Source organism: Dermacentor albipictus, chromosome 6, assembly GCF_038994185.2.
Source record: "Dermacentor albipictus isolate Rhodes 1998 colony chromosome 6, USDA_Dalb.pri_finalv2, whole genome shotgun sequence".
NCBI classification, from domain to species: domain Eukaryota; kingdom Metazoa; phylum Arthropoda; class Arachnida; order Ixodida; family Ixodidae; genus Dermacentor; species Dermacentor albipictus.
This window is the reverse complement of record NC_091826.1, coordinates 47292409-47319513: the sequence shown is the minus strand read 5'-3', so window position 1 is coordinate 47319513 and position 27105 is coordinate 47292409. Positions and strand designations below refer to the sequence as shown.

Below are 27105 nucleotides of genomic sequence, written 5' to 3'. Positions count from 1 at the left end.
CCATTTTATTTCAAATGTATTCAGCGTTACGATATTTTGAGATAGCAACATTGTGGCGCCGTTGCGGTTGCAACTTTTTTTTTTCGCCCAAAATTTTCCTCTAAATTTTGTATACTGACTCCGTGGGAAAGGGAGCAGGCATGAAGCAAAGGAAATCACTTGGCATGCCGCGCCATCTCTGGGAGTACTCGATAACTATGGTGATCTGCGCGTGTGAGTACAGGTGCCGATAGTTGCATATGTACGTTTGCAAGCTGACTGAAGCGTTCTAAACACTTCAGTCAGCTGATTTTAGCCTGCTGCCCTAGACGAACTATTAACGTCACCAAGACCACATTTATTTAAAATGAGGAGCAAATTATGGCCGACTTTGTCGTGAAGTAAAAATATAAGTAAGGTGATTACTGCCTTTTCAACGATTCGGGATCGGTGGGTGGTGGTGACAACTTTATTGAGATTCTGTTCAGTTATGATCTAGCAGGCCCGAGTCCTGGGATGGCCCCTCACGAGAAGCGACCCTTTCGGCCCAGGCAACGAGGGCTTCTTGTAGTTTTTGATCTGGCGTTCTGAGCAGCTCCTCCCACGTCTGTTGTGATGTAGCTGGCAGGAGTGACCTCGGAGGGGGTAAGCCCTCGCAGCCCCAAAGAATGTGATTTTGGGTAGCCGATGTTTGATTTGTGTAGTTTTGACATATTGGGTTCCATTGCCCGTTGGTAATTATGGCCACTCAATGTGGGCTGGGGAATGACTTAGTTTGGATTCGACGCAGGATCGAGGCTTGCGCTCGCGTGAGGCTTGCGTTTGGAGGCGGATAGATTCGCCTTTTTCGCTTGTAGTAGTTTGTTATCTCGTGGTATGTCGACGGTACCTCGTCCATGGGATCCGAGTCTGAGGGGCACACCTCCCGGTTGATTAGACCTCGGGCTACCCAGTGCGCCTCCTCATTCCCTTGATGGCGCTTTCTACAAAGGTTGAGGCACAATTTGTTCTTGCATTTTTTAATAATTGATATCATTATCTATTGCAGGCTTAGCACGTAAATACAGCCTAAGTTCCAGCACGGGCAATAAATGCCGGCAGACAATACACTCGTAATATCGAAAAATAGACTAAAACATAAAAACATAGCAAGTTAACAATGTTTAATGAATGCACGATTGCCAACTCCTAATTAGACTTTTCTACCCGGTATAAGACGTAAAAAAGAAAAGAAAAGAAAAAGGGGAAATCCCCTTTTCAACGCTAATGGTTCAAAAATTTTTAATACTACTCGCATGCCACCTAATAATTTATAATGAACGCCTAGGTTTTATGCGTGTTCTCGTAATTTAACATGAAATTACCGAACATGCGGGATACGTAGGACCTCGTTCTAACGAATTTGAATGGGGAAGCCAGAATTATTTCGGTATGTCAATTATTGCATGCAATGCAATAGGAATCTCTATGAGGATTTGAAGGGGAAGTTCACGTTGTCGTATTCATTATTTCGTTATATCCCGTTTTGTTATAACGAAGTTTTACTGTATGTTTAATATAAGATTATCTAATAGGGAATAAGTGAGGGGGGGGGGTGCTAACCCGCCGCGGTTGCTTAGTGACTGTGTTGTTTGGCTGCAAAGCACGAGGTCGCGGGATCGAATCCCGGCCACGGCGGCCGCATTTCGATGCGGGCGAAATGCGAAAACGCCCGTGTACTTAGATTTAGGTGCACGTTGAAGAACGCACAGGTGGTTCAAATTTCCTGAGTCCTCCCCTACGGCGTGCCTCTTAACCAAAAACCCCATAATTTAAGAGGGAGGTGTTCAAGAATGTCTTGCACTGTATGCCTTGTTGGCGGAGGGGACAAGCATGTGCTCAAGGGGCATCAAGTAATAATTTGTGTGCGGACACAAAGCAAGTCCACACGTCCACATTTGTACGTGGCTACGGTATCGAATGCTGCTGTCAATCACGCCTTCAGTCGCAAATTTGGTAAGTTTGTACTTGGAATAAGTTAACCTAACTGAAATCCATTAGATCGTCTTAGTCCCGTGATAATGTTAGTATGAAAATGTCACATGCAATACAATGTGCTAGTTTAGGCTTGGTAAATCTGATGGAATAAACTAACCTAACTGACGTTCCTTAAATCGCTTCATTCCTTTGATATAACGCAAGTGTAAAGATGTCATATGCAATAGGATGTTCTAGTTTAGGCTTGCTTTACCAAGCTTAAATTTATATAGGCCAGGACGACCTGACACAGGCGAGTAGTATCGCATTAGCAGACGAATTTCAGCGCAGTGCTGAACTTCTGTTGGCTGCGCAGACTTCGCCGCGCGTCTGGTGCGATGTCTCTGCCACCGCAAGTGCGCAGGCTTGAATAAGGTGCACGGTCTCAGTTTGAGCCGCTGTCAAAAGCACGGTCGCGGCCCCACTCGCCATTTAGCCAAGACAAGACTGGAGCGCCGTAGTATTTTGCTCCTCCTGTCCCGCAGGGCCATGTCTGGCACCGAGATACGCCGAATCAATCGTCGCCAAATGAGGAGCAAGTGCTTTGTCGCAATCACTAGCGTCTGAAAGTATGCATAATCTCGAGGTCAGGATGTGTCAGCCACGTCGGAGGAGCTGAACAAACGCCCACGGCAGAGAGGCACAGCGTGTACGCAGGTTACGCCAAGAAAGAGAGAGCGAGACAAAAGGGAAGGTTACGTCAAACTGTCGTATTCTGTTCGCTGGGAGTCGAACTAAGCGTGTTGAGCAGCTGCACGACTGTGACGAAATAACACAAAAATATGCTTTTTTTTTGCGAAGAGGGCGGCACAGATGCCGTCACAATTTCTCTTTTGTACAAATATATATATATATATATATATATATATATATATATATATATATATATATATATATATATATATATATATATATATATATATATATATTTTTTTTCAATATAGACAGGCCCCACCTTTCGGCACCTCATGTTTCGTTAGAATTCGCCCAGCATTACAAAATTTTTAGAAGACGCTCAAGCGGGCATCTTTTTGAGAAATTCGGTATACTCGGCACTCGTGTCTCTGACATCTGGGTAAAGTATACCCTTCAGTGACCGTGTGGATAGTGTCCATATAATCAGGCTCGTATGCTAATATTTAACGTGTTCGTTTTTTTGTTGTTTAAAACTTAAAGGTGGGCGTCAAAGTTTTCGCCGATGAGAGCAACAACGTCGGCAAGATCACCAACGTGCCGCTGGCCCACTCGGACGAGCAGCTGCAGGAGTGGTTCGTGTCCCAAGGAGTCATCCACGCCCGTCGCCAGGTGGTCTACAAGCGCCAAGTCGATGAACGCGTCGAACGCGTGCCCACCTTCAACGTGATCCTCACCTTCAGGTGCGCCACTCAGAACGGAGTGTCTCTGCGTTCTGTTCGTTTACTGCGATTCGAGTTTGCCGATTGCGTACTAACGGCACAGTAAGCAGACGCACATAACCAACGCCTCTTTTAAAAAGATGCCTGCCGCGTGCGCCGATAACCTGCTGCCCTTACGTTTCCCCTTTTCCCCCTTTCCACTCGGGGTGGTAGCTGGCGATCTTTGCGGTGGTCGCTTGCAACACATGCGCGCATGCGCACATCACCGCATGGCAGCGCGGCCGGCGCGCTGTCATGCGGTGATGTCTCAGCAAGATTTTGCGATTGGTAAACTTCTTAGCGTGTCGTCACTAAGGTTTGAGCTTTGATATCGCCGTAATATCGAACAGCGACGTGCTGCCACAGATCTGCCCAAAGTCGACATAAGAGGTGAGTAAAGTCTGAACATTGTCGATGCGTAACACACGTGCAGCGTGTTATTATTGCATGTCAAGCCTTGGACTCTGTTAAGGTATCGCTCAGGTGACAGCAATCAGGGGAGTCCGACACCTCTGAGTGAGAGGTCCCTGTGTGCCAAATGGTCTGGCGCACCAGCGTACATATCAATCCAGTAACTATGGACGATCCGGGGAAACACGTCTCACTAGCTTTCGTGCTCCTAAAATTTTCCGGGTACGATTTTCTAATCATTATTTATCCCGTACCCGGACATCAAGCTTTACAAAGCAAAGAACTGCAAGATAACTCGATCAGAAGGGTCGTTAATATGTAGTGCTAAGTAAAACGACCTGGTGACAGTGGCCGGGAATGTGCCACGGTCAACCAGAGGCACTCGGCGCGTCGAAAGAATATACGCCCTCTTAGGTCTCGAGTGGTGCCTGTGCAAAGGCACGTCGCCGATTCTAGAGAGATGAGAGAGAGAGAGAGAGAGAGAGAGAGAGACGGAATCAACTTTTATTGAGCCCAGAGAGATGAGAAACGAACAACTACTCTCTGCAACAGCAACTTTATTTTCTGAAGTAATACAGCGCGTGATGCCCGGCATTGGTCAGACAGCTTACCAGCGAGATTACAAAGCACAGGATAGGCTATGGGAACTAGGGGTGGCCGGCACACTGTAGCATAGCTTTGGTTACATAGCGAAAACGAGAGAGACAAAGTAGCTTCATTTTCTTGGTTGGCACCTACTGCTCTAATAATATGGCCCTATTTAACTTCCACGAAAATGTCGAATGCAAAGCATGATTATTTTAGAACACATTTGGACACAAAAACTTTAAATGTGCGTGCACGAAGAAATAGTTGGCTTCGTTTATTGGCACTAGGTGACCAACTCGAATACACACCTTTGGTTCATATCCCAGTTTGATCATGGCTGCCAACTTGTAGTCTATAGCCAAACTACATGCGTAGGTTCCACAGCTTTGCCTGCTATGCCATGCTTGCACTGGCGTCATCATAGTCGCTATGCTGGCATACCGGCATAGTGATAAGCTGGGTCTGTGCCGCCTCGTCGTCACCGGGCTAGAAAAGCTGGTCACCTGCGCATCAATCTACACTCCGTCTTCGGAGGAAGCAGAAGAAGCAGCGATAGCTCTCGCACTCCTGCAACCAAACGTCACCAAGATCGTCACGGACTCACAAGCTGCATACAAGAACTACAGATCTGGCTGGGTGTCCCTTGGGGCACTAAAAATTCTTGGTAAAGCTACGCCTCCTAAACAAGCAATCGAATTAGTTTGGGTCCCGGCTCACTCCTTAGTTGAGGGCAATGAATATGCTCATCAACAGGCCCGAGCGCTAAACTCCCGGGCCAACGAGGAGGAGGCAAGGGGATGGCAACCCATCACAAATTACAGAGATATAGTCAGATATTACAGGGACGGCAGGAAGACATTCCCGCACCCCCACCACTCCTTGACCAGAGCCGAACAAACAATATACAGGCAAATCCAGGCAGGATCCTTTCCCCACCCCTGCCTCCAGAACAAAATGTTCCCAGAGAGATATAAGAACACATGTCCTCACTGCAATGCATTAGGCACGCTTCGGCACGTCATAGGAGAGTGCAATTTTTCCATAGACCACCCCCCACCTATACCCATAACTAACCCCCCTGCTATCCCCTCTCTTTCCGAGCGATGGGAGATTATGCTGTCCAGCCGCGCCCTGGAAGACCAGCTCCGACTGATCCACAGGGGCCAGGCGGCCCTGGAAGCATATGGAGCCCGCGAAGAGGGAGCCACCCCATCAGATGCTTAACGCGTTTCAGTTCATAATGGACCAGTAAAGTTGTTTCTCTCTCTCTCTCTGTCTCGAAGCTATCGATAAGATGACTTGCCCTGAAGTCATCATAGCCGCCACGCTGGCGCACCGGCACGGTGATAAGCTGAGTTCGTGACGTCAGGTGAAATCTATCAATAGCTTTCACGTGACGCCCTAATAGCCCTAACAGATAAATTATATAAATCGCTCATACGACCCATTCCCGAATATGGTTGCCCCATCTCGAACTCTTATAAAGTATCCGACGTAAACACCCTCGAATCAATTAAAAAAAAGCAATCCGTTTCATATACCGCCATTATGACCGGGACTTCTCACCCTCATCTCAGCTTGTTGCACTATGTCTACAACATCTGTCCGAGCGGCGTGATCGTGAGTGCGTTAAATTGTTGCATAATCTAATTAACAGACCATGGTACCCATTAAAGGACAACTATCTTTCTCCCGATAAATTGAAACCTACTAGGAATCGCCACAAAATTAACCTTTCACCATTTCAAGCGCGTACTAACCTATTTAAGTATAGCTCCTTTCCTCATACAATTGAAAAATGGAACTTACTCCCAGGTGAAACTACGTCACTGCTTTTAGAGGAATTTTCGTACAAATGAACTTGATTCATGCTGTGTTTATTATACTGATTGTATGTGTTATTTCGAAGTTATCATGTTTCTTAAGGTGTTGAAGTCGATATGTGCGGAATAATATTTCGTTATATGTCACGTACAAACCCACTCCTGCGATAGCCCAGTTGGGTTGCAGGATGTGAAAACAAATAAATAAAAATAAAATAGTCTGAAAGTGAGTGTAACATCGGCGTGCCCATCAAGGCCTTCGCTTGGCCTCTTGCGCACTTCCAGGCCGGACAAGAGGATGCCCACGACCGTGGTCCCGAAGCCCGAGGTGGCCAAGTTCCTCGGCGACCGGCCTTTCGTGGTGCGGCCCCACTACGAGCCACCGGTGCAGTGCATGTGCTGCCAGCGCTTCGGCCACATGGCGCGCTACTGCCTGCGCACGCCCCGCTGCAAGGTGTGCTCGGGCCCGCACAGCTACAAGACGTGCGAGCGCAAGGGCACGCCCCGCTGCGCCAACTGCCACGGCCCCCACGCGGCCACGTTCACGCGGTGCCCGTTGCGCCGCCTGGCGGCAGTGGAGAAGCGTTGGGCGTACGAAACGAACGACGACGAATGAACGGACAGCGCGTTCCATTTGCCCGGTGCAAGGGGGCGAGCCGGTGGTGAATTCCAATTGGCCGGGGTTCGGAGCGCCTCGTTTCGCTGGGCCTTATTTCAAAAATGTGTCGGGATCGATGTCTACCCACTTCGCGGGCAAGTCCACTCCCCCCCCCCCACCCCTAGCAACGAATACGAAACTATGAGCCCCTATTCGCAAAGAGAAAAGAGCAACGACCAAAAAAAGATCTTATTCTACAGTACTGTTCGCAATTTTATGCCGACCAATCGTGCTACAAGTTGTTAGGGAAGGTAGCCGGCAAATGGCATGCAAACAGCATTCACATTCGAAAAGGATTGTTGCTTCCGGCATAGCACAAGGTAGGGTTAATTAAAGGTGTGGATCTTCACCTATCGATTTCTAACCTTTTTACCTAAATAAGAATAATAAGGTACACAATGACAAAAATAAATACTGCTAATGTGAGGCCTAAAGCTAACAGAGCCTTCAGCAATCGCAGGAAAAATTGTAAGGTGCCACCAGCTTCGACGCCAATTGTCAGGTTATAGCACATGCATATGATGGCAGGCGGCGATATTAGCTATGTGTATACAATTGCCCTGCAAATTTTAGCAATGTGGCCGGTACAATCACACATAAGAAAAAGTAACCAAAAATAAACAAAATATGCAAGGCCACGCTGTTGTGGCACATAGGTTAAGTAAAGAGTGCCGCTCAGCTAAGAATATTGCGAACACATGCACTTTTAATATTGTTAACGGTGTTTTGACTGTACGGCTGAAACGAAAGCGCCAACGGAGGTAACACTCCAGCGTCCAGAATCCCCTGCGTTTCTGACGTCAGTGCCGTCGTCGCAGGCAAATGCGTCCTCCACAACTGCGACATTTGGAGACGTCGTTCGTAGCGTAGTTTTCGCTCACTACATAATAGTGAGCAAAAAAAAAAAAAAACTTCACGTGCAAGGCAAATACAGTGTGAATACATCACAGGCTTCGCAACAGACCCCCTACCTAAACATACCTACCAATATTGCGTGTAGCGCCTTTTATTTGAGCCTCTCCGCGGAGCTTCTTTTACTTTTTTTCTGCCACAAACGCCAAAGCATGAAGCGCGGCATTAAAGCAATAGGTGGTGTCCAAATCCAAGCCCCGGTGACGGTTCTGTCTCAGTAATAGAAACAGACCTCGAAGGTTATGCTCTTGCGGACTGCATGCACAGGAAGTGACTTCGAAGCCCGAAAACACGCCACGGCCGCCATTTTTTAGGCTTCACAGAAGGAAAAGCAGGGAGCTCAACGACACGCTCCTCCGGTTGCCATGGACGACTAATAGAGCAATGTTGTCCCAGTAATGGGCCCAAACACAATTTCACTAGACAGAAAAATTAATCACGTTTATTTCTGCCCATGTAGAGCACCTTTTTACAAAAATACATACAGACGTTGATATTTTTCAGTCAGAAGTTATTTAGCATAGTATTTGATAATGTAGTGATTGCCTGGTTGAACTAATCACAAATGTAAATTCAGTCCAGCGTATCCAAAACGTCGCTATATTCTATGCTGTACGTTTCCCATGCGGTCAATCAGAATGCTTGTATATCAAACACACCGCAGCATATGTGATACGTTGAGGATTACAGGGCTAAAGAATGAGTAGGCATGCAATATGGATGACAATTATTCTTCTGGGATAAGCAGCAGAGGATGCAAACGTTCTTAGAAGAGTACATCACGGGGGCTGCCACTCGGCTCCGCCCAATTTGGCCGTGCAGTCCTTGGACTGCTGCACGAAGTCCTTCTTCTCACCTCTAGATTCGCGTTCTCTGAATCTGCAATTGGAATGTTCCAGATCTGCCATTAGAACGGGTTTGCTCCACGAAGAGCAATAAATGTTGCGCCGGAAGTGCTCTGAATCTCCCATTGGAATTCACCAATAATTTTACACTGGTAATCCTTCTGGACAGCTCGGAGGAAGATGGCGGCGGTAGAAGAGAGAATCGTGCTAAGAAATGATGGTCATCATCGTCATTAATGATGGACAATCAGGTGCGTCGGTGCAGTTAAACAGTATGTTTTTTTTCTTTTTCTTCCTGATCAGCAAGAAAATAACAAAAAGCAAAAAAAGAAAACTACACAATTCCTTGGCGATTTTCTCCTTTCTGGCACGGTGTGTCGTTCATTTGTCCTTACTTATTATCTCTTTTTTGACATGGCACTGATTCGCGCTGATAACTGCAGCAAATACTCGTGGATCTTGCTTCTTAAGGGTGTCCATTTATTTTTTCGTGTTTTTTTGTTTTGTTTAGTGTTTCAGTTTCTTGGGATACGTGGCGTTGATGTTTGGTGCACTTAACATTTCATACTGCATGTCTTACAGGTAATATTAGCTGTTACTGCATCAGGATCCAATGTTGTTAACACTTTTTTCATAATAGTAAATCGAAGAGCGCGCGAAATCCTTGAACTTGTTGCGCAGGCGCTACACTCGAAAGAATGCCTGAATTTCCAAGTGCAATCAGTGTGTATTGAAGTCTGTAAATTCTGTTGTGAACCAGAAGGTAAGCGAGATTTCTTGTGCGTTTTTGCTTTATAACATAAGTTTAAATTCCCGTTCTCAGACCGATGCTTCAAGAGGAAAAACGGAACTGTAATTTGTCTTTTGAAGTACGCGTGAAACGTTGAAGTGCCCTCAAGAGACAACTGCTTCACCGAGTCAAATAAACAGTGTTGCATTTAAACGAGAAAGCTGCTTTCTGCCGACTCTTGAAATAGTTTGATTTATGGCCTCGAACGTTTAACAAAAAGTTCTAAATAATTTGTATTTAAGAAAGAAGTGGTGCGGGAACTTTATAAATTCGTAGCGCTATGACAAATGCCGGTATCACGCTTCGGTAAACAGCATCAATTAGAGCGTCTAAAAGGAACAAACGGGATTTTTACAAAGTGAAACTGTTGCCATGCTCGCGAGGGTTTTACAAATGTACCACCCAAAATTAGTGATATATTTCAGAGTGATGCATCGTACCTAAATTTTGCCCGCTTTGGGTGTCTCAATACAAGCAGTTTACAGAATTGTGACAGAATGGTGTTTCTTCTTTTTAATGCCATGCTACATAGCTGTAACCGTGATTCTTCATTATTTAGCAGTTTCGAAGAATTTCTGCGAGAACGTCAATAGCCTAAATAAAAATCTGCTCCCTGTAGTCATATGATATTAACTTTTAGTTTTAAATGCGGCAAATCTTGTCGCAATAGGGGCAGTGCGGTTGCCGAGAAAAACGATTTCTGCTTTCCGCTACTGAGATTTTTTGCTTCTTTGGTTTATAATTACAATTGGTGTTAAATATTGGTTCGAGATTCTCTTTAATGAATGATTTTTCCATTGGGATACTCATTGCTTCACCTACCTTCGCTGCCTCCTTCACCCGGTCGTCCACTAACGTGTTAGTCAGCATTATTGTCTTTAATGTAATGAAGCCTTAATTCACCTTGCTTCACTGCCTGTGTCAGGCGAAGTACCGGCACGATGGAAGGCAAATCTTTTGGAATAATAATAAAGATATCTCAAATATTTTTGACGAGAGCAGAACAGGGCAGAAGAAACTTTGGGACGCTGTACCCTTTCTCTGTACTATGTGTCTGTGCAATATGCGACATCATCTCATCCGACATGCTTGTTACACGCCTAACGTACTGACCAACAGTTCGTCTTAATAATTGGATATCCTTAAAGGCACGCCATGTTATATTTTGGCAGGATGAGGGGGGAGGAGGAAGAAGGTGCAAATGACTGCCTGATAAAGTTCAGTTTATTATGTAAAGTTATTTTATCTCGAAAATTTTTAGAATATCCTTATTAAACTTATAAATCACCTTTCTTTGTTGCCACGCACTACAATTCAAATCTAGTTTTGTTTAAATTCTAAACATCCTGGAAAGCGCTTGCTTTTTCTCCAGTCCTCCATGGTAGTTATGAACCAATGTTCGAGAGACAAGACAAGTCAAGGCAAGTTGTTCAGTGACCGCGGTACCAAATTAGTTGCACCAATGATCTTGCGGACTTGCGTCACACCTAGGAAGCGAGGTCTGACACAAATATGTTGGCTGAGTGGCCACGAATGTTTGGCTAACCAAACATAAACAGCTTACCTACGATTTGTGGCATGTTTAGACGTTCACACAAAGAAAAGGCCAATGATACAGATTTGACGCCGCTTAAATCTCGGACACTGTATTTCTGATCTCTCAGTAATCTCATTGGTTAGTCGCCACTAAAGTACCGGTTTTTCGTGGGCATAAAAATAAAACAGAATATTTCAATCCTGCACTAACATTCGAAATGGCTAGGTCAAAATCCACGACGGTTTGCTTTCCTTTCTGCAGCTTGCTGTGTATTCGGTTGGACGCATTGGTGGCTCTGCTGAATAAATGTGCGAAACATGTTTGTGACTGCCACCTAATACTTAAATATCATCATTATATTTCGTTTTGTAATAAGGCATTCTTGACTATGGTCTGGATTAAGTTTTTTCCCCAGCTATTGGTAGCTAAACAATCCAAACATTCTCCGATTTTTCTCAATGGGTAAAGCAAGCATCGCCACTGCAGCGTGCGTCATACTAAGGCGTTTTTTCACAAAAGTATGTTCCATATATCTTTTTTCTGCATGTATTAATACTATTCGTGATTTCTTGCGTTCAATTACAACGATTATGAACCAAAACATAGAAGCCAGGAAAGGTCAGAAGCAGCGAGAATGTTCATCCTTTTCAACATTACAAATATTGAACGTCAGGGTCATGCTAGAAATCAGTCAAGACAAAGTTTCATTGCGCGTAGCTTTTTGTCACCGTTCAAGCTCTACTATCGTGAATTTACATTAGAAATGTTGCGCGCAAACTACTCAACGCCGACGCAAGCGGATCTCAACATGTAAACTTTGTAGACAGCCAGAAGATTGAGGTGCGATTGTAACAAGCGAAAAGAACAGCGCAATAAGCATTAGCTCGTAAGACATGCATGCGGTATACAGCCGAGTGTCTCCACAAGGAGCTTGTCCACAACTAAATGACCTTTATAAGAATAAGTCATTCTGTTCAGGTTCCATCATAAGCTGTGCGGTGTGCGACCTCTTTACCACAAAGTGCCCCGCATAATGAATGATTTTGGAGGCCCCATGGACTTGGTTATGAAGGCATTTGAATATGAAGACTCTATTACAGTGGGAAGCGTAACTAATCACCTGAGGAGCAAAGTGATCTTGGCGAAAGCTTTGCAGCATTCTTGGGACAATCGAAGGAGGGAGCATACCAGGCAGTTTGCAATCAAGGCGGTAAAATAATTTGAACTCATGCAGCTTCAACAAATCATTAGTTCTGTATGGCTCACCTAGAGCTAACTGCACCTTTCTAGGTGAGCTAAGACTCCACCTCATATATTTTTTGGCCTTTCAAATTCTCAGCCAAAAGATTGCAGAAACGCGTTGTGCCTAGGACATCGTGAACGTTAGAATTTAGGTATACGGGAGTTTATAAATATGCATAAGCACAAGGAAAACAAATGTTACATTAACCAACAAAAAGTGATTTCCGTGAGTAAAATGCACGCACATGCATTAACGAGCGAGACCATCGCAGAAAGCATTGGCATCTATCGCCGCTTGTCTTATTCTCATTTCTTATGCGAATAGCGAAATTACTGATCGCTTTATGACATAATCGATCAACAAAGAATTTCACTTTGGTTTGCCCTTTCGCTTGATCCCTCTCTGCCGAGCAGGTTTGACGAGGCGCGCACAGCAAAAAAAGAAACAAAAAGAAGCCCCAAACTCGTGGGCTAAAGTATAGTCTGCAAAATATTCGAAGAACTCAATTGTCGTCAATGAATTACCGCGTTATTCTAGAACTGGGACAACGATATATACGGAGGAGGCAGATCATTCCATACTCGTTCTTCATCAGCACTAGCGAAACATGTCACACCTCCTTTCTGGGTTCATCGAGGAAACCTTGTGACATTGAAATACACGAGCGAAGTCAGCACAGTGCCTCGGCGGCTAGCCGCACAGCCTCTCGCCATTCCTCCTCTCCACGAAAATGTGACACCAGAAAGGCGAATAACGCTCGGCGACCCGGCTGCCGTGGCACCGAATACCTTCGCCGCTGAAGTAGCCTCGTCGAACTCGTTGGTGACGTTCCGTCTCGTGTTCTTCTTGTACGCGCGCCAGCCCTCTTCGGCTCCCGCGTCGGTCGCTTGCAGGTCCAAGCTCCAACGCTCCACTTGCAGCTCCGACGCGAGGCACCTGTGCTTGTCCAAGAGTAATCGACGCAATCAAAGTAAGGTGCCGCCGCCAAGTCGCGATCCCCGATTCCGGCGTACACTGCAGTCCGGTGAGGAAGCTGCTTGTCGAGAACCAGAGAAAGAAGTGGTGGTACGGCGCCAAACAAAACCTGAGTTCCGAGACGCCGGCAGCACCTTCCCACTCTCGTATGTGGCAGGTCGGCAGTACATTTAGTGGGTCGCCACGCAACGTCAGCGCTTCCGTCTACGACGAAATCCGATCGGCTCGCCAGAGGTTCGGTGAAGGTCAGGCGACTCCCGAATGAACGCCACCTATGTCCAGTTACGTTCCACGGTAATCGATGAACCACATGGGCTCCTGGGTTCTCCAGAAGCGTGAACACCTTGCCGAATGTGGCCACCCCGGAATACGAAAAACGGCCGATCACGGTGTGGCACACCGCTACGAAATGCGTCCGCGAGCTCGTCGCCGATTCTGAAAGCCAGTTCGGAGACATCGGCAAGAGCTTCTGCGGCGCCCTTGAGAAGACGCGCTAAGCGTGTCGCCATGAAGAATAGGGGGGAGGCGAAGTCTGCACCCTCCCCACCTCGGTGGCGCTTCCGCCAACGCCGATGGTGCCGGCCACCCCTATGCCGAACCGCGGACTCTTTGTGCTCGTGTTGGTGTTGCTTTGACCTGCGTGTTTTTGACGCGAGGGAGCGTTGAAGATTGAGATCATGTGCAGCACGACGGCGAGGACGATGGCGCTGAGCAGCAGAGCAAGCAAGCACGCGCCGGTCAGCACTAAGAAGGAAGGCTTTGAGCGCTTTTGGCCGTCGTACTTGGTACCACCGGCAAGTGGGCTGTGAGAGCCACCCTGCAGTAGAAAAGAAATACGTCTGGACTTCAGTATGTCAGGCAAATGATTTCGGTCTTTCGTGCAACAGTTATTTAGTGCAGATTCGTTGGTTCCTAGCGGAGAACACAGAGGGCGAGCTTCGCCTTTTCGGATTCTGCGCCCAAAACGCGAGCTACACGTCATAGGAACCATGCGGTAGAGTAGAATTACCTTGATGCTTCAATACCTCCTGAAATTTTTGTGTCTGGGTCTTTCAGAGAGAACACAGGGGAGGGGGAGCTTTATTTCATTCTAGAGTCGTTCATCAGCAGCAGAGAGAGCGAAAAAAAAAGGCGCATGCGAAATTTCACCATTTTTTTCTTTTTAGATTCTGCACCCACACTGCGATCTACAGACGTTAATAGGACGCCATGATTTCGAAGACAGAATAGCGTTGCTGAACCCTTCGTATGCAGAAAATAGCCCCAGTGGGGGAAACGGGGTCACCCATACATTTCGTCCCCGGGTTCTGTGTTTGCTGCCTTTAGAAATCATCTCGCATCGGAATTGCGCGCGGCACCCTTGGACCTCTATAGTTAAATCGCAACGTCAGTGGCGGAATCCAGTTCGCTTATCTTGCTACTCTGGCAGTTGACTTGAAATACCAGCTTGAGCCGGAGTTATGTCTGCAGTTAAACCATTTCACGGCACTTTGCAAATTCGTCTCGGCCCTAGCGCAGTTGAAGTTCACAAAATAATGTCTTACCGGCTATAGCTCCCCAGCACAGACTCCGCGAGTTCAATCAGCAAACGTTGCGATGCTTCCAGAAGAGTGAGCTAACATCTTGTACTGATTCGACATCATTTTCTGAGTCCATTTAACCAACTTAAAATTTGTGCTTCCTGAGTTAAAAAAAAATGTCTTCCATTTCGCTCTTATTTACACACTCATTTACACACTCGTGCCAGCTTTCCAAACACCTACTTTGTTTCCCTTTGCCGGCAGAACTGGGGCATAACGAGGACAACAAAAAGAAAAAGAAAAAGTTTGACAAGTTGGCCTTTTTGGTTGCTGTTGATTTGCGATTGCTCAGCGCATGCGCAGCGGTCTCACAGTTTACGAAATATTGTGCAACGTCCTCCACAATACTCGGTTCATAACCAGTGCTCGTCAATAATAAGAGCTTGCCTTGGGACCCTTTCACGTCCTTTGTGCATCATCGTGCAGGAATTACCATACAAGGATAGGAGTTCGCTAGAACTCATGCACAACGTGTTGATGCTACAATTTCTCTTAGCGCTTTTCTTTTTATTGTTTTTTTAAGCGAAGCTGTAACAGCGAAAGGGCGAGTTGCTTGGCCCGTGCTTTCTGACATTTTGGGCCATATAACTTTATGCAATTGCGGATTTTATGATAGCGATCGTGTGCCTGATCGCGGGTGCGTAGTATATGTGTAATGTGCATCCTCAAGTACCTGATCACTGTAATTTCTACGTAGCGCACATTCGCGCATGGAAATACAGAGGCCGTCTAACTTAGTAGTATTCCTCAATAATCTCAAGACAAAGGCGTGTCGATCATCCGTAAGAACAGTGCGCGTTGTCTTTAGCGCGCAGTCGACTGATCAGCGGCCTTCACGGTTGTATTCGATGGTCACCTCGCTTCCAGTTTTCCTTCATCTGTGTCTACGTAACTCTTTGCCCATTTCTGGAATAGCAAGTCTGACGCGAGCTCCTTCGGCCGACATTTACACCTTTCCTGTCAACAAACGTTTCTCTTTTTACATCTGCTTAACTTATTGATTACACCTTACAGAATGGCCCAACGAATAAAAAAAAAGAAAAAAGGAGGTCATTTGCTCACGTGACGCAGGTCGGAAGGCGAGAAATTGTCGTTCGCAGACTCGCGCCACGGCCAGGTTCGAACGGAGGACCCAATTTCGCTGCCGGGAGGAAATGCCCTTGACTTGTTGCGGAAGGCTGACGAAAGCTGGATGGAAGCCCTGTATATACGTTAGTGTATCCATCCGTTTTGTAAGAATGGCGCGGCATTTCGCGAGGACAAACAAAAGAGAATTTAAAGCATCTGCCACCCAACGCTTGTGAGTTGTTTAGCGCTTAGGTTTGTGCTTGTTTCGCTCCTGCTGTTGGCGAGTTCGCTATAGTGATTGACTGACTGTGTGAGCGCCCGCTCTTACACAGCGCGAAAGACCACCGACGAAATGTAGAGTAGTGCACGTAAGACCGTCTCGAGTAACCCTTGTCGCCTTGCTGCCTTGCGCGCGCGAAAAGACACAAGTCGAGCCGAGCCACAATCCTTCCCGGCCCACCCCATGGCCTACGAGATGACAAGCGCTGTGAAAAAAAAAAATGTCGCTCGCGCGCCCGGCTGCCCAAAGGTGGCGTTGTTGGCCGAGTGATCTGTCTGATGAAAGAAGGAATTAATTATAAGTTGAGAGAAGTGGTCATTGATGAGGAAGGGTATAGCAGCATCGGCAGTGACCATAAACGCACCATTTTGAAAATTGGATATGTAGTTGGGAAAGAGAGCAAGTAGTACATAATAGCAAGTGCGAATTTGAACGCTAAACAAATAACAAATATAGTCACTAGAGTCGAGGAAGAACTTGGCAAATGTCCAAATAGAGAGTGGGAATATGGTGAGCTTCTAGGTGTAATTACGACAGAAATACGGAAAGAGAAACATGTTCGTTGGAAGGGAAAAAATAAACCGAAAAGCTGTTGCAACAGGGAGGTACGAGAAGCGATCGCCGAACGACAGAAAGCATCCCAAGAGCACAGGTTGGCAAAGAAGGCGCAGTTGCTGCAGGATGAAGTAGCCAGTAAATGGGAAATACACTGGGAGAAAAAGTCTATGGTTCAAATACTGGTGCAAGCAAAATTAAGATGTGAAAGTGAACATTGGTTGTCAGAAATACGTGAGAAAAAGAAGGCCGCTCCTAGAATATTTTTGAACCACATAAAATTATTAGGCAGGAAGTCAACACCAATACAACACATTCTAGACGAAGATTAAAACAGACTGGAAGGAGAAGCGGCAATAAATTACACCCGAAAAATAACTGCCGAGTCTTTCCAAGGCAATGCCGACGTTGTATTTGAAGAAAAAAAAGAGCATGAAAGAAACCTAGGTGGAAAAGGAGCTGGTGCTGGCAAATTTCAACTGGAAGAAAGCCGAAGAGAAAATTCCTAAGCGCACAGCCACAGGGCTGGACGAGGTTCCCGTTAGGCTGATTAACGAACTAGGACCAAAAAGTAAGAAAAGTCAGGTGAAAGCAGTGGAAAAAAAAACATTAGAAGATAGACGAATACCAGACAGTTGGCGACAAAGAAGAATAAATTTAATTTATAAAGGTAAGGGGAAGAAAGATTGAATTCATTCGTAGAGGCCCTTGACCATTACATCGGTAAAATACAGGCTAGCAATGCAGGCAAGCAAATTAATGCTTCAAGCATGGGCAGAGAATAATAGCATTTAAGAGAGCTTCAGAATGGCTTCAGAATAAGTACGCGTTTAGATGATACCTTATTTGTTCATACTCAGTGCATTGAAATATCAAAAGCAGAAAGCCGACCATTATATGTGGTCTTTTTAGACATTACAGAAGCCCATGACAACGTAGACCGCATTATTTTGTGGGATATTCCGGAAGGGGAAGTCTACAGCTTTTGAGATAGATTTACATAGAAACTACCGTTTGCGTTGAATGGAAAGGGATGAGGAGAGAGGAGAAAGTTCATATCAACAAGGGACTGAGACAGGGGTGTCCTTTATGCCCACTGCTGTTTATGATGTACATGATGATGATGGAGAGGGCGCTAGAAGGAAGTTGTATCAGGTTTAATCGCTCATACAACAGGCGAGTACAGTAGTAGAGCAGCAGCTTGCAGGTTTATTTTATCCGGACTATATTGTGTTGATAGCTAACAAGCAAAGTGATTTATACCTCTGGCTAATATCTGTGTGCAGGAAGGCAAAAATTTAGGTTTGAAATTTAGTGTTAGAAAATCAGGTGTTATGGTATTCTATGAAAACAGTGAACAGGCAGTGGCGATACAGGGCCAGGAAATGCCTCGGGTAACAGAATATAAATACCTTGGTATATGGATAAACGAAGGCAATAGATATATGGAAACACAGGAAAAAACAATAACAGTGAAGCGGAAGAGAAGTGGCAGTCATAATGAAGAACAGAGCGCTATGGGGATGAAATAGGTACGAGGTGCTCCGAGGTATGCGGAAAGGTGTAATGTTTCCAGGACTTACTTTTGGAAATGCGGTTCTTTGCTTTAAATCAGGGGTACAATGAGGAATCGATGTGAACCAAAGGTCAGTGGGCCGCCTCGCATTGGGCGCTCATGGAAAGACTACAAACGAAGATGTGTAGGGTGATATGGCTGGACTAGTTTTGAAGTTAGGGAAGCTCGAAGTAAAATTGAGTATGAAGAACGACTGAGGAATTTTGAAGAAAGTAGATGAGATGGGAGAGTGTTGAGGTATCTGTACAGGAAAAACATTGATTCACAGTGGAGGAAAAAAAAAAACTAGGGAGCTTACCAGCAAGTATGCGGCCTGTAGGGTGGGCAACACAGCAACAAAGAACGTCAAGGGGAACGTCAGAGAGGCCGAAATGATCTCATGCGTGGCGGCAATGGAAAAGAAGCCTGCCATGAGTAACTACTTAAGAGGAAAAAACGAAATCAGGAAAGAAACAAGGTGTGATAACTCAAACAGAAGCTCATTACTTTTCGAAGCGAGATCGGGATGTCTTAGAACACGCACCTATAAAGCGAGATATCAGAACTATGACGAAGCATGTGCTTGCTGCGGTAAAGCTAGGGAAACTATGGAGCATGTTTTATGAGATTGTGAAGACGTCTACCCAGCGGTCGACTTAGGCGTCACTGGCCTCTTTGAAGCGAGAGCAGAGGTTCAGCGAGAGCAGTGGAAAAGGAAACATGTCCGCAATAGGGATTAGTAAGAGGCCGATCGGAGGATTGGTGGAATAAAAGTAAGGAAACCACAAAAGATGGAGACGTACAAAAGCACAGTTCGCAACAGGTGATCAGAAAATTTGGTTGTGGGAGTTCATAGGGTTTTCAAATCTTTTTTTATTGTTTAACCTAGGCAGGACATTAGGCAGTATAGCAGCAAGCGCTTAGTGGCGCAATTGCCGACCGCCCCGTTTCAAAGGGGACACTCATAACATCCATCCACATCACGGTGTAAGAATAGGATAGGTGTGCGAACGGCGGCCGCTAAACATGGAGCGGCAGTGCCCAACACTGGTGCATGTTTTGTTCACTCTCCGACAGGTGGCGCGACATTGTTAGGGGCCTACATTGGTTATGTTAGCGCCGCTCGCTCCTATCCCAACGCGGCTCGGCATTTCTTTTTCTGGTGTCAGGCGTGCACATGTGAGTGTGATGGGCAAGAAATGTTTTGTTCCCCGCTGCAGAACGGGTTACAAAGGCTGTACGGAGAAACTGTCTCTCTTTTCTCCACCGAAAGACGAAGAACGCTTGAACCTTTGGCGTCGAGCTATCCCAAGGAAGGATCGAGTCCTTCAGCCGAATGATCACGTCTGCGAAAAGCACTTCGAGCCTCACCTTGTGTCCAAGACCTGGACAGCGCACTACAAAGGACACGTCTTGGTGAGTGCTCCGCGAAAGGCATCGCTGGCGAGCGATGCTGTTCCCACAAGATTTCCCGACTGCCCGGCTTACCTATCTAAAACAGTGAAAACAAGGAAGCGCCCGGCGGAAAGACAACCGTGGTCGCAGTCGAAAAGAAAATGCGCTTCATCAAAAGATTGTAACGAGCAAGAAGCCTCGTGTAGCAGTGACAGTGGTGGCGTTAATGGGAGCTCGTTTCAAGCGTTGCCGAGTGCACCGGAGCACGACATGGATGCGTTTGAAGAGCAGACATGTGATAATATGCCTCAATCTGCTGGACCTAGCTCATCCCTGGAATCTGCGTTCGCAAGCTTGTTCGGCGATTTACCACGGTCGTTTCTTCCGTCAAAATCATGGGGATACCACCTGCTCGACTTTGGAGAAGTAAAAAGCGTCGTCTTCTCCCAACTGGAGCGCACCAAAGTACCTGTAAGCCGTTTACTGTCAGATGCAGGCCTATCGCCAGTGAGCACCGCATCTTCGTTCGTAACCACTAAAATTGTTGAAATTCATGAAGATATGCTGGCAAACATAACCGTGATGGGCAGGTCAGTTTCAATGGCAGATGTGCACTTTGAAGGTACTTTAACAACTATGGATGACGTTAAGGCTTTCTTAGAGCACGTTGATAAGACAAAACTGTGCAGTGGTGGACCGAGCACTCTGGAGTACCCGCACGCTGAAACAAAATGCGCATATCTGGACAACAACCAGAGATGGCGGCACAAGAGATGCTCTATTGTTCTTGACCCTAGTGACTCGAACTTATTAATATGTCACAAATGTTCTGGCCTTTCAAACGTCCTGCGAATGCACCAGAAAAGAACAGAAGAAAGAAAGCGCAGGCTTAGGCCTTCAGGTACGCGTCCGTTGACTTCATACCAGAGCAAGGACAAAGTTGCAGCACTGCGTCGGGCAAATTATGCTCTGAAAAGGTCGAAAAATCGTCTGCTCAACCGCTTTAAAAAAATGTCGGCGGAGCTTGCAGAAGCTCGTATCCACATGCAAAACATGTCAGAAGAAGAACTGGGTGAGAAACTACGCAGAATAGATCTCCCTAGTGCTCAGCTGACTGTGGTAAAGGACTGCGTAGCAGCAGCGAGGTTCACGAACAAAAAAAGCAGACGGTACACAGAGGATTGGCTTCTGATGTGCTTGCTGTTGCACATACGCAGCCCATCTGCATACTCGTTCCTGCGAGATAATGAGGTGCTCCCCCTTCCTTGCGTTACGACGGTGCGCAAGTACCTGAGCATGATAAGAGTCAGGTGTGGCTTTGACAAGAGGTTTTTCACGGCCTTTAAGAAGAAGATGACCACTAAAGACGATTTTCAACGCCACGGGATACTTGTTTTCGACGAAATGCGCGTCCGAAAGGAAATTCGAGTTCATTCGAAGACGATGACATACAGTGGCTTCACTGATTATGGAGACTCTTCAGAGGCCCCCGACGACCTTGCTGACCACGGGCTTGTATTTACCTTTCGGTCATTTGGCGACAAGTACTCTCAGCCGATAGCTGTGTTTGCAAGCAAGGGCCCCACAAAGGGAGCTGTACTCGCTCAGCTCGTCTTAAAAGCAATATTTTTGCTTGAAGATGGGGGAGCCTTAGTCGACGCAGTCGTCTGTGATGGCGCAAGTACGAACCGTGCGATGTGGAAGGAATTCGGCGTCACTGGAGCATTGCAACATACCCGGAACTACTTCATCCACCCCGTTGATGAAAAACGCAACGTATATGTGTTTTCTGACGCACCCCATCTTTTGAAATGCGTTCGGAACCGTTTGCTTTCACAGAAAGTGTTGTGCGTAAATGGCGATCGTGTTCACTGGGCACATTTTGACAGGCTGTTTATGGAGGATTCTAAACAGCCGGGAAATTTGCGTGTTTGCCCCAAATTGACTCTGTCCCACATCAACCCTTCAACGACCGAAAAAATGCGGGTGAAGTTGGCCACTCAATTGTTCAGCTTGAGTGTATCGAAAGGCTTGGAATTCTACTCGAAGAGAGGCACAAAAGGGCTCGAAAATGTCAAGGCAACAGTAGAATTCACACTAAGGTTTAATGATCTTTTTGATGCTCTTAACCGAAACCATCCAAAGGAAAGCATCACTGTTGGCAGCCGAGATTTGAGGGTCCTGGCCTCATCGTTGCATTGGTTAAATAAATGGGAAAAAGAAGTCGTATCAGGAACAATCTCAAGAGCAAGTTTCCTAACCGAGCAAACCGCTGAGGGCCTTCGTGTGACTATTTTGTCCGCACTGGAACTATCAAGATACCTGCTAAAGGAGTGCGGTTTCAGATATGTTTTAACAGGAAAACTTAACCAAGACGTGTTGGAACGCTTTTTTGGCATTATCCGACAGGCTGGTGGCCAAAATGACCACCCATCTATGCCCACATTTCTGCAGCTTTACAACATGTTATCAGTTTACAGTTTGATTAAACCCCCTAAATTCGGAAACTGTCAAGTTGAAAATGAATCTCGGCAAGGTGCACCTGTACTCACGCTCAAAGATTTGAAACTTGCTTTTGACGACAGTGTCAAGTCAGAAGGACACCTTAAGCAACTCAAAGAGAAGCTAGATGGCCTAGTTGCTGCTGAAGAGGAAGTTGACCATGTGTTCGACAACTTGCATGAAGCACCGGCAGCTGCAGATTGCATAATTTATTATTTAGCTGGTTTTATATGCCGCAAGTACTTGAAAAGCACAACGTGTGCAAAATGCCGTGAAGGGTTATTGGAAGAAAGCGCACTTCATCATCAGCCGGAAAGCAGCCTTGTTCTGTGTAAAACCAGGGGAGGTCTTTTGCACCCAAAGCGAAGTCTTTTTCAGTTGCTTCATGCAACGGAGATGGAATTCCACAAGCATGCGGCTCTCAGAAATGCCTATGAATTAACATTGGAAAACATGCTTGATAAGTACAAGTTTCAGTTCTCCTGTGCCGACCATAAAGAAGAAGTTATGGCTGGCGTGCTACACAGTTATGTAGCCATGAGAATGAGGCAGTTCTGCAAACAACAGAAATCTGAGGCAACAAATAAGTCGAAGGAGCTGCGAAAGCTGTCGAAGCTTCAGTAGGTGAAAACTCTACGTTTAATGTGCTGAATTAAATGATGGGCGTCATGAACTTACCCGTGTGCGCGACATGTGTGCCAGTGTCCGGTTTGTTTATGGAACATTAACGCTTGTACGAATAATTCAGTTTATGGCATGTTCTCTGTACATGTCAAATAAATGTCAATCTGCTCAAAACTTTACTGCTTTTGCGTCCGTGGTTTTTAGATGACAGTCGTCCATATGATTGACTCACGCGGAGGAAATGCCGTCAAACCAAGGCTAGGCCATCCTGCACACTAACATCACAACAACCTCTACCAGAACATTCAACTTCAGTTATTAAAAAATGCGGCCTTCGAATAGCCACATTGGAAAGTTGTTTTGCAGTCCATTACAATTTAACTGCGAGCTTATATAGGTTACAGTACACGTAAAACTAGTTTTCGTGCGGACGTTTTGGCATTTCATCATGGTAAGGTCTGTGGTTGGGTCATGTATCGTAGCCACTAATATTTCACAAAGTTCGCTGCAGCGTCAAGGAGCCTGATCAGTATTGCCAACTACCGTTGCGCTGGACTCATTGTGCCATGCTCCTATACCGGCATGGATGAGCGCGTGCACTACATAGCTCCCGGAGAACGCTTAATGTCGTGAAACGTATGCTTCGTTCATCGCAAACAAGTTTCCGTCTCAAGCTCGAATAACATACGCATCTAGTTTACCGTAAGAAGCGAATTCGAACGTTTTATTGACGCTTTTCACATCCGCAATGACTCTCGTCCTGCTTCTCTGGTTCAAAACCAAGGCCCTTGTGTCTGTGGCGCCATCTGCCGAGGGCAAAGCGATACATGCACGACTTTTTTCCGCCGGGACGGCCTTCGTTCAGCCACCTATCCTATTCTTACACCGTGATCCACATCCATCCATCTGGTAGACATGGGGCAAAATAATAACAAGAGCTCGGTGTCGAAACTCAAAGCCCCATTTCAAATGACACCCTCATAGCATCCATCCATCCATCCATCCATCCATCCATCCATCCATCCTGGCGCTCACGGAGGCGGCCTTAGGAGGCAGACCGCGCGAGATTTCAGCGTGCGCATTCCCTCTCTTTTCACGTGTTGCGGGCTCTTTTCTCGGAACATATCCCCGGCAATTTTTCACATTTGCGTCGTGCTCTCTCTTGAACATTTTGCCGCCTCATCCGTTTACTCATTTCGTGCTTTTTCTTGCGTTTCGTGCTTGTGTTCTTTTTATAAGCTTATCAATTGATATTTATACTTGCGTATACGGTATTATATTATATGATATTATATGACACGTATACTTTTCTTATGTTTAATCATTGTTTTTAGACAAAGTGGATTCACACATCACCTATTATCTGTGAACTGGTCGCTTACTGTGGATGGCAAAGAGTGTTTGGTGTCTGCCTAGCTTCTTTCTGTCTTTCTCTTGTTCTCCTTGATCTCTTTTTTTTTGCATCAGCGTAATTCAGCATATGACTTGGCAATTTCTTTTTGTGCTTGTACGCCTACTCTGTAGTGCAATGACCTTCGTGTAATATTTACTAGTATCTTTCCATGCATACTTATGTTTCTGGGTTTAGTTTCATGTTGCCGACAATTGCGGTGTGCAAATATTGCCTTTTCAAGGTAACAGTCAGAGCCGTGAAGGGACGCCAACTCAGCCAATTTTGCTTTTATATTTTAGGAAATACTGCTTTTATATGTGATGGTTTCTTTTTTCCTCACTTGAATAACTCCTGTTACACGTTGATGTAACTGTATTCCTCTTGCACACTGCCTTCGTGGAGGCTATGTAAGATGCTCGAAAAAAAAAAATATATATATATATATATATATATATATATATATATATATATATATATATATATATATATATATATATATATATATATATATATATATATATATATATATATATATGTGTGTGTGTGTGTGTGTGTGTGTGTGTGTGTGTGTGTGTGTGTGTGTGTGGTGTAAAACAATAAACATGCCCTAAGCAGACATGCGGAAAAGCGACTGATCTAGTATATGCAATTAATATGCAATCAATGTGTAACATTTACTGGGCTTAGTTGCACTATATAAGGTCTGCTTGTACGGCAACTACACATACTACTGAACGAGTAAATTATGTAATTATCGATCATTTGACGCACGGCGCACAATTTCTTGCTCCACCCAGCCTTGGGATTGGTGCATGCAGCAATGTAATGCACGAAACAGAACGCAGGTTTGATTCCGCCCGAAAAGGTGCAAGCATTTTTAAAGGTGCATACTCCATATTTACATATACTCCTAAACAATTTACACCCTTTGGGGTTATCTTGTCCCATCTGTCTTGCCCGCACTTCCTTCCTTTAACGCTGAGAGCGCGGTACTTCCCGCGTTATCAGCATGACACGGCGTTCTCGACAGCTGGAGGAAAACCTGCCATCACACTCAATCTGTAGGAGGACATGCCCACCCTCGTATGATTTCCCTCGCACGTACAGCGTAAGGCGCGCATCCGTGATGTCATCGCACTTGGACTCTACGCGGAACGGCACAGCAACGCCGACGGCAAAATTTGGCCTGGGGGTGTCCATATAATTTTAAAAAAAAGCTAACTTCCTGGGGTCTTCTGATTATTAGACTAGCTACATCAAGATTACCAAAAATGTGTTTATCGAAGCATGCTACAACGCTCTATACAAATTTAGTGCTTGTATTTATGTCCATTTAAAGTATTATCATCATCATCTTCTTCTTCTTCTTATACTTCATCAGTCTAGTTCCATGACTACTCCAGGACAAACGCCGCTCACAGCGATCTCGAAGTATCCGAGTCTTGCGCAACCTGATTCCAACGTGTGCCTCCAAATTTCCTAGTGTCATCCCCAACTCCAATTTGCTGACGTCCTGGACTGCACTTCCCTTCCCTCGGCACCCATTCTGTAACTCTGATGGTCCACCGGTTATCTACCCTACACACTACATGCCCTGCCCAGCTCCGTTTTCCTTTTTTCTCCATGTCAACTAGAGCACACCATGCATACGTAAGTATAGGCTATATGTTTAAAGTATACAGTGTGTAAATATGTATCATACCAGCATTACCTCTGTGAGATCACGGGTGAGGCAGTTCCTGAGGACCTCCCTCCGAATCCCCCCGGGGAGTGGGGAACGTGTGATGTGCCGAGCTCGAGGATGGTGTTGTCGTCATCCGAAGCGAAATACGGGGTGGCGGAAGGGGATGTCCGTCCGTTGGGCGACGAACTGCCACTGGTACCGCCCGCTCCACGACCTCCCCGCGCAGCCATCAGGGCTTGGGCAATGTACCGGAACCGCGGGTCCTTCAGAGATATCGTGGGCCTACGTCGAGTTTCGGTAGGGCTTCTCGTCGAACCTGCATCGTCGGCCGGCTTGGCTGCGACTTCGTCTTTCGCAGACTGCGGCTTCGGGGCGGCCGCTGCACCTGTAACCAAAGATGCGAAGTTCTTGCAGACCAAGGGACGTGTTCCTACAAAGTGTTCTGGCGTAAAAACATGGGTGGGACATGAGGTCGAGACAGCAATAAACTATATGACCTTTACGGATTCAAAATATTCTGAGTATATGACACTTATGTTAGCCATATAGTTCCGAAGATTTCAAACCTGCGTTCCCGAGAAAAGCTCGGCGAATAGGTGTGCTTCCTCCAGATGGTGACCTGCGACCCTTCGGCGTGCCCGCTTGCATCAGTATAGGTTGTCGCTTAGGCGAGCTTCGCCGTTTCGGCGAAGCGCTTCCGGATTTCGTCGGTTTCGCTGGGCCTCGCGCAGGGGACTGGCCTCCCGTTTTTGGCACCCGTATATTGTGCAATTGCATCGGTGAACCCCGAAGCACTGGCGAAGCATCACCGGGTTTTGGAACACCAGCTTCGCCATGTTTCGGCGAGGACGCACCAGGTTTTGAAGATGGGTCCGCCCTCACGGGCGATGTCCTACGTGTCGGCGTACCTCCTCGCCTTGGCGAAGCTCGAGCGGACGTGTTCGGTCTCGCCGAGCTGGGAGAGTCGCTCGCAACCGTTTTCTCGTGCAGGTTTGCCGGCGAAGCTCCGCGGTTCGGCGAAGCGGTCCGTTTTGGCGAGATTTCCTCGCCTGCCTCGCGCGCTTCGCCGTCTCGTTGTGGCGGTGGCGAAATGACGGATGACGTAGGCGAGTGTTGACTTCTCGGAGAGTCACTGCCACGGTTTCTCGCAGACTTCGAGGATTCGACACCTTTCGGAGATGCCCTCGCGTTCGTGGGGCTGTTCTCGCCAGGTCTGCCCCCTTTCAAGTGTCGTGCGGAGCTAGAACCAGACCATTTACCGTCCGCCATGACTCTACTTCCTCGTTTTCTTCTTTTCA

General features: G+C 46.3%; 2 protein-coding genes across 2 annotated transcripts in view; one reads left to right on the top strand and one right to left on the bottom strand.

Moving 5' to 3' along the window:
- Positions 1-10462, top strand: part of LOC139061057 (uncharacterized) — a 96707-nt gene extending 86245 nt beyond the window's left edge. Inside the window, exons 4-5 of the mRNA XM_070540501.1 lie at positions 3172-3371; positions 6497-10462. Coding sequence (XP_070396602.1) covers positions 3172-3371; positions 6497-6827 — 531 coding nt within the window. The 3' untranslated portion in view covers positions 6828-10462. The remainder of the gene's footprint in view (positions 1-3171; positions 3372-6496) is intronic.
- Positions 10463-12255: 1793 nt separating this feature from the next.
- Positions 12256-27068, bottom strand: LOC139046865 (uncharacterized). Its single transcript, XM_070520785.1, has 4 exons — positions 26374-27068; positions 25835-26192; positions 15814-15952; positions 12256-13988 (listed from the first exon to the last, which is right to left on the bottom strand). Exons 1-4 carry the CDS (start codon positions 26582-26584, stop codon positions 13665-13667), a joined length of 1032 nt encoding a protein of 343 aa, XP_070376886.1. The 5' UTR covers positions 26585-27068; the 3' UTR covers positions 12256-13664.
- Positions 27069-27105: the final 37 nt, after the last annotated feature.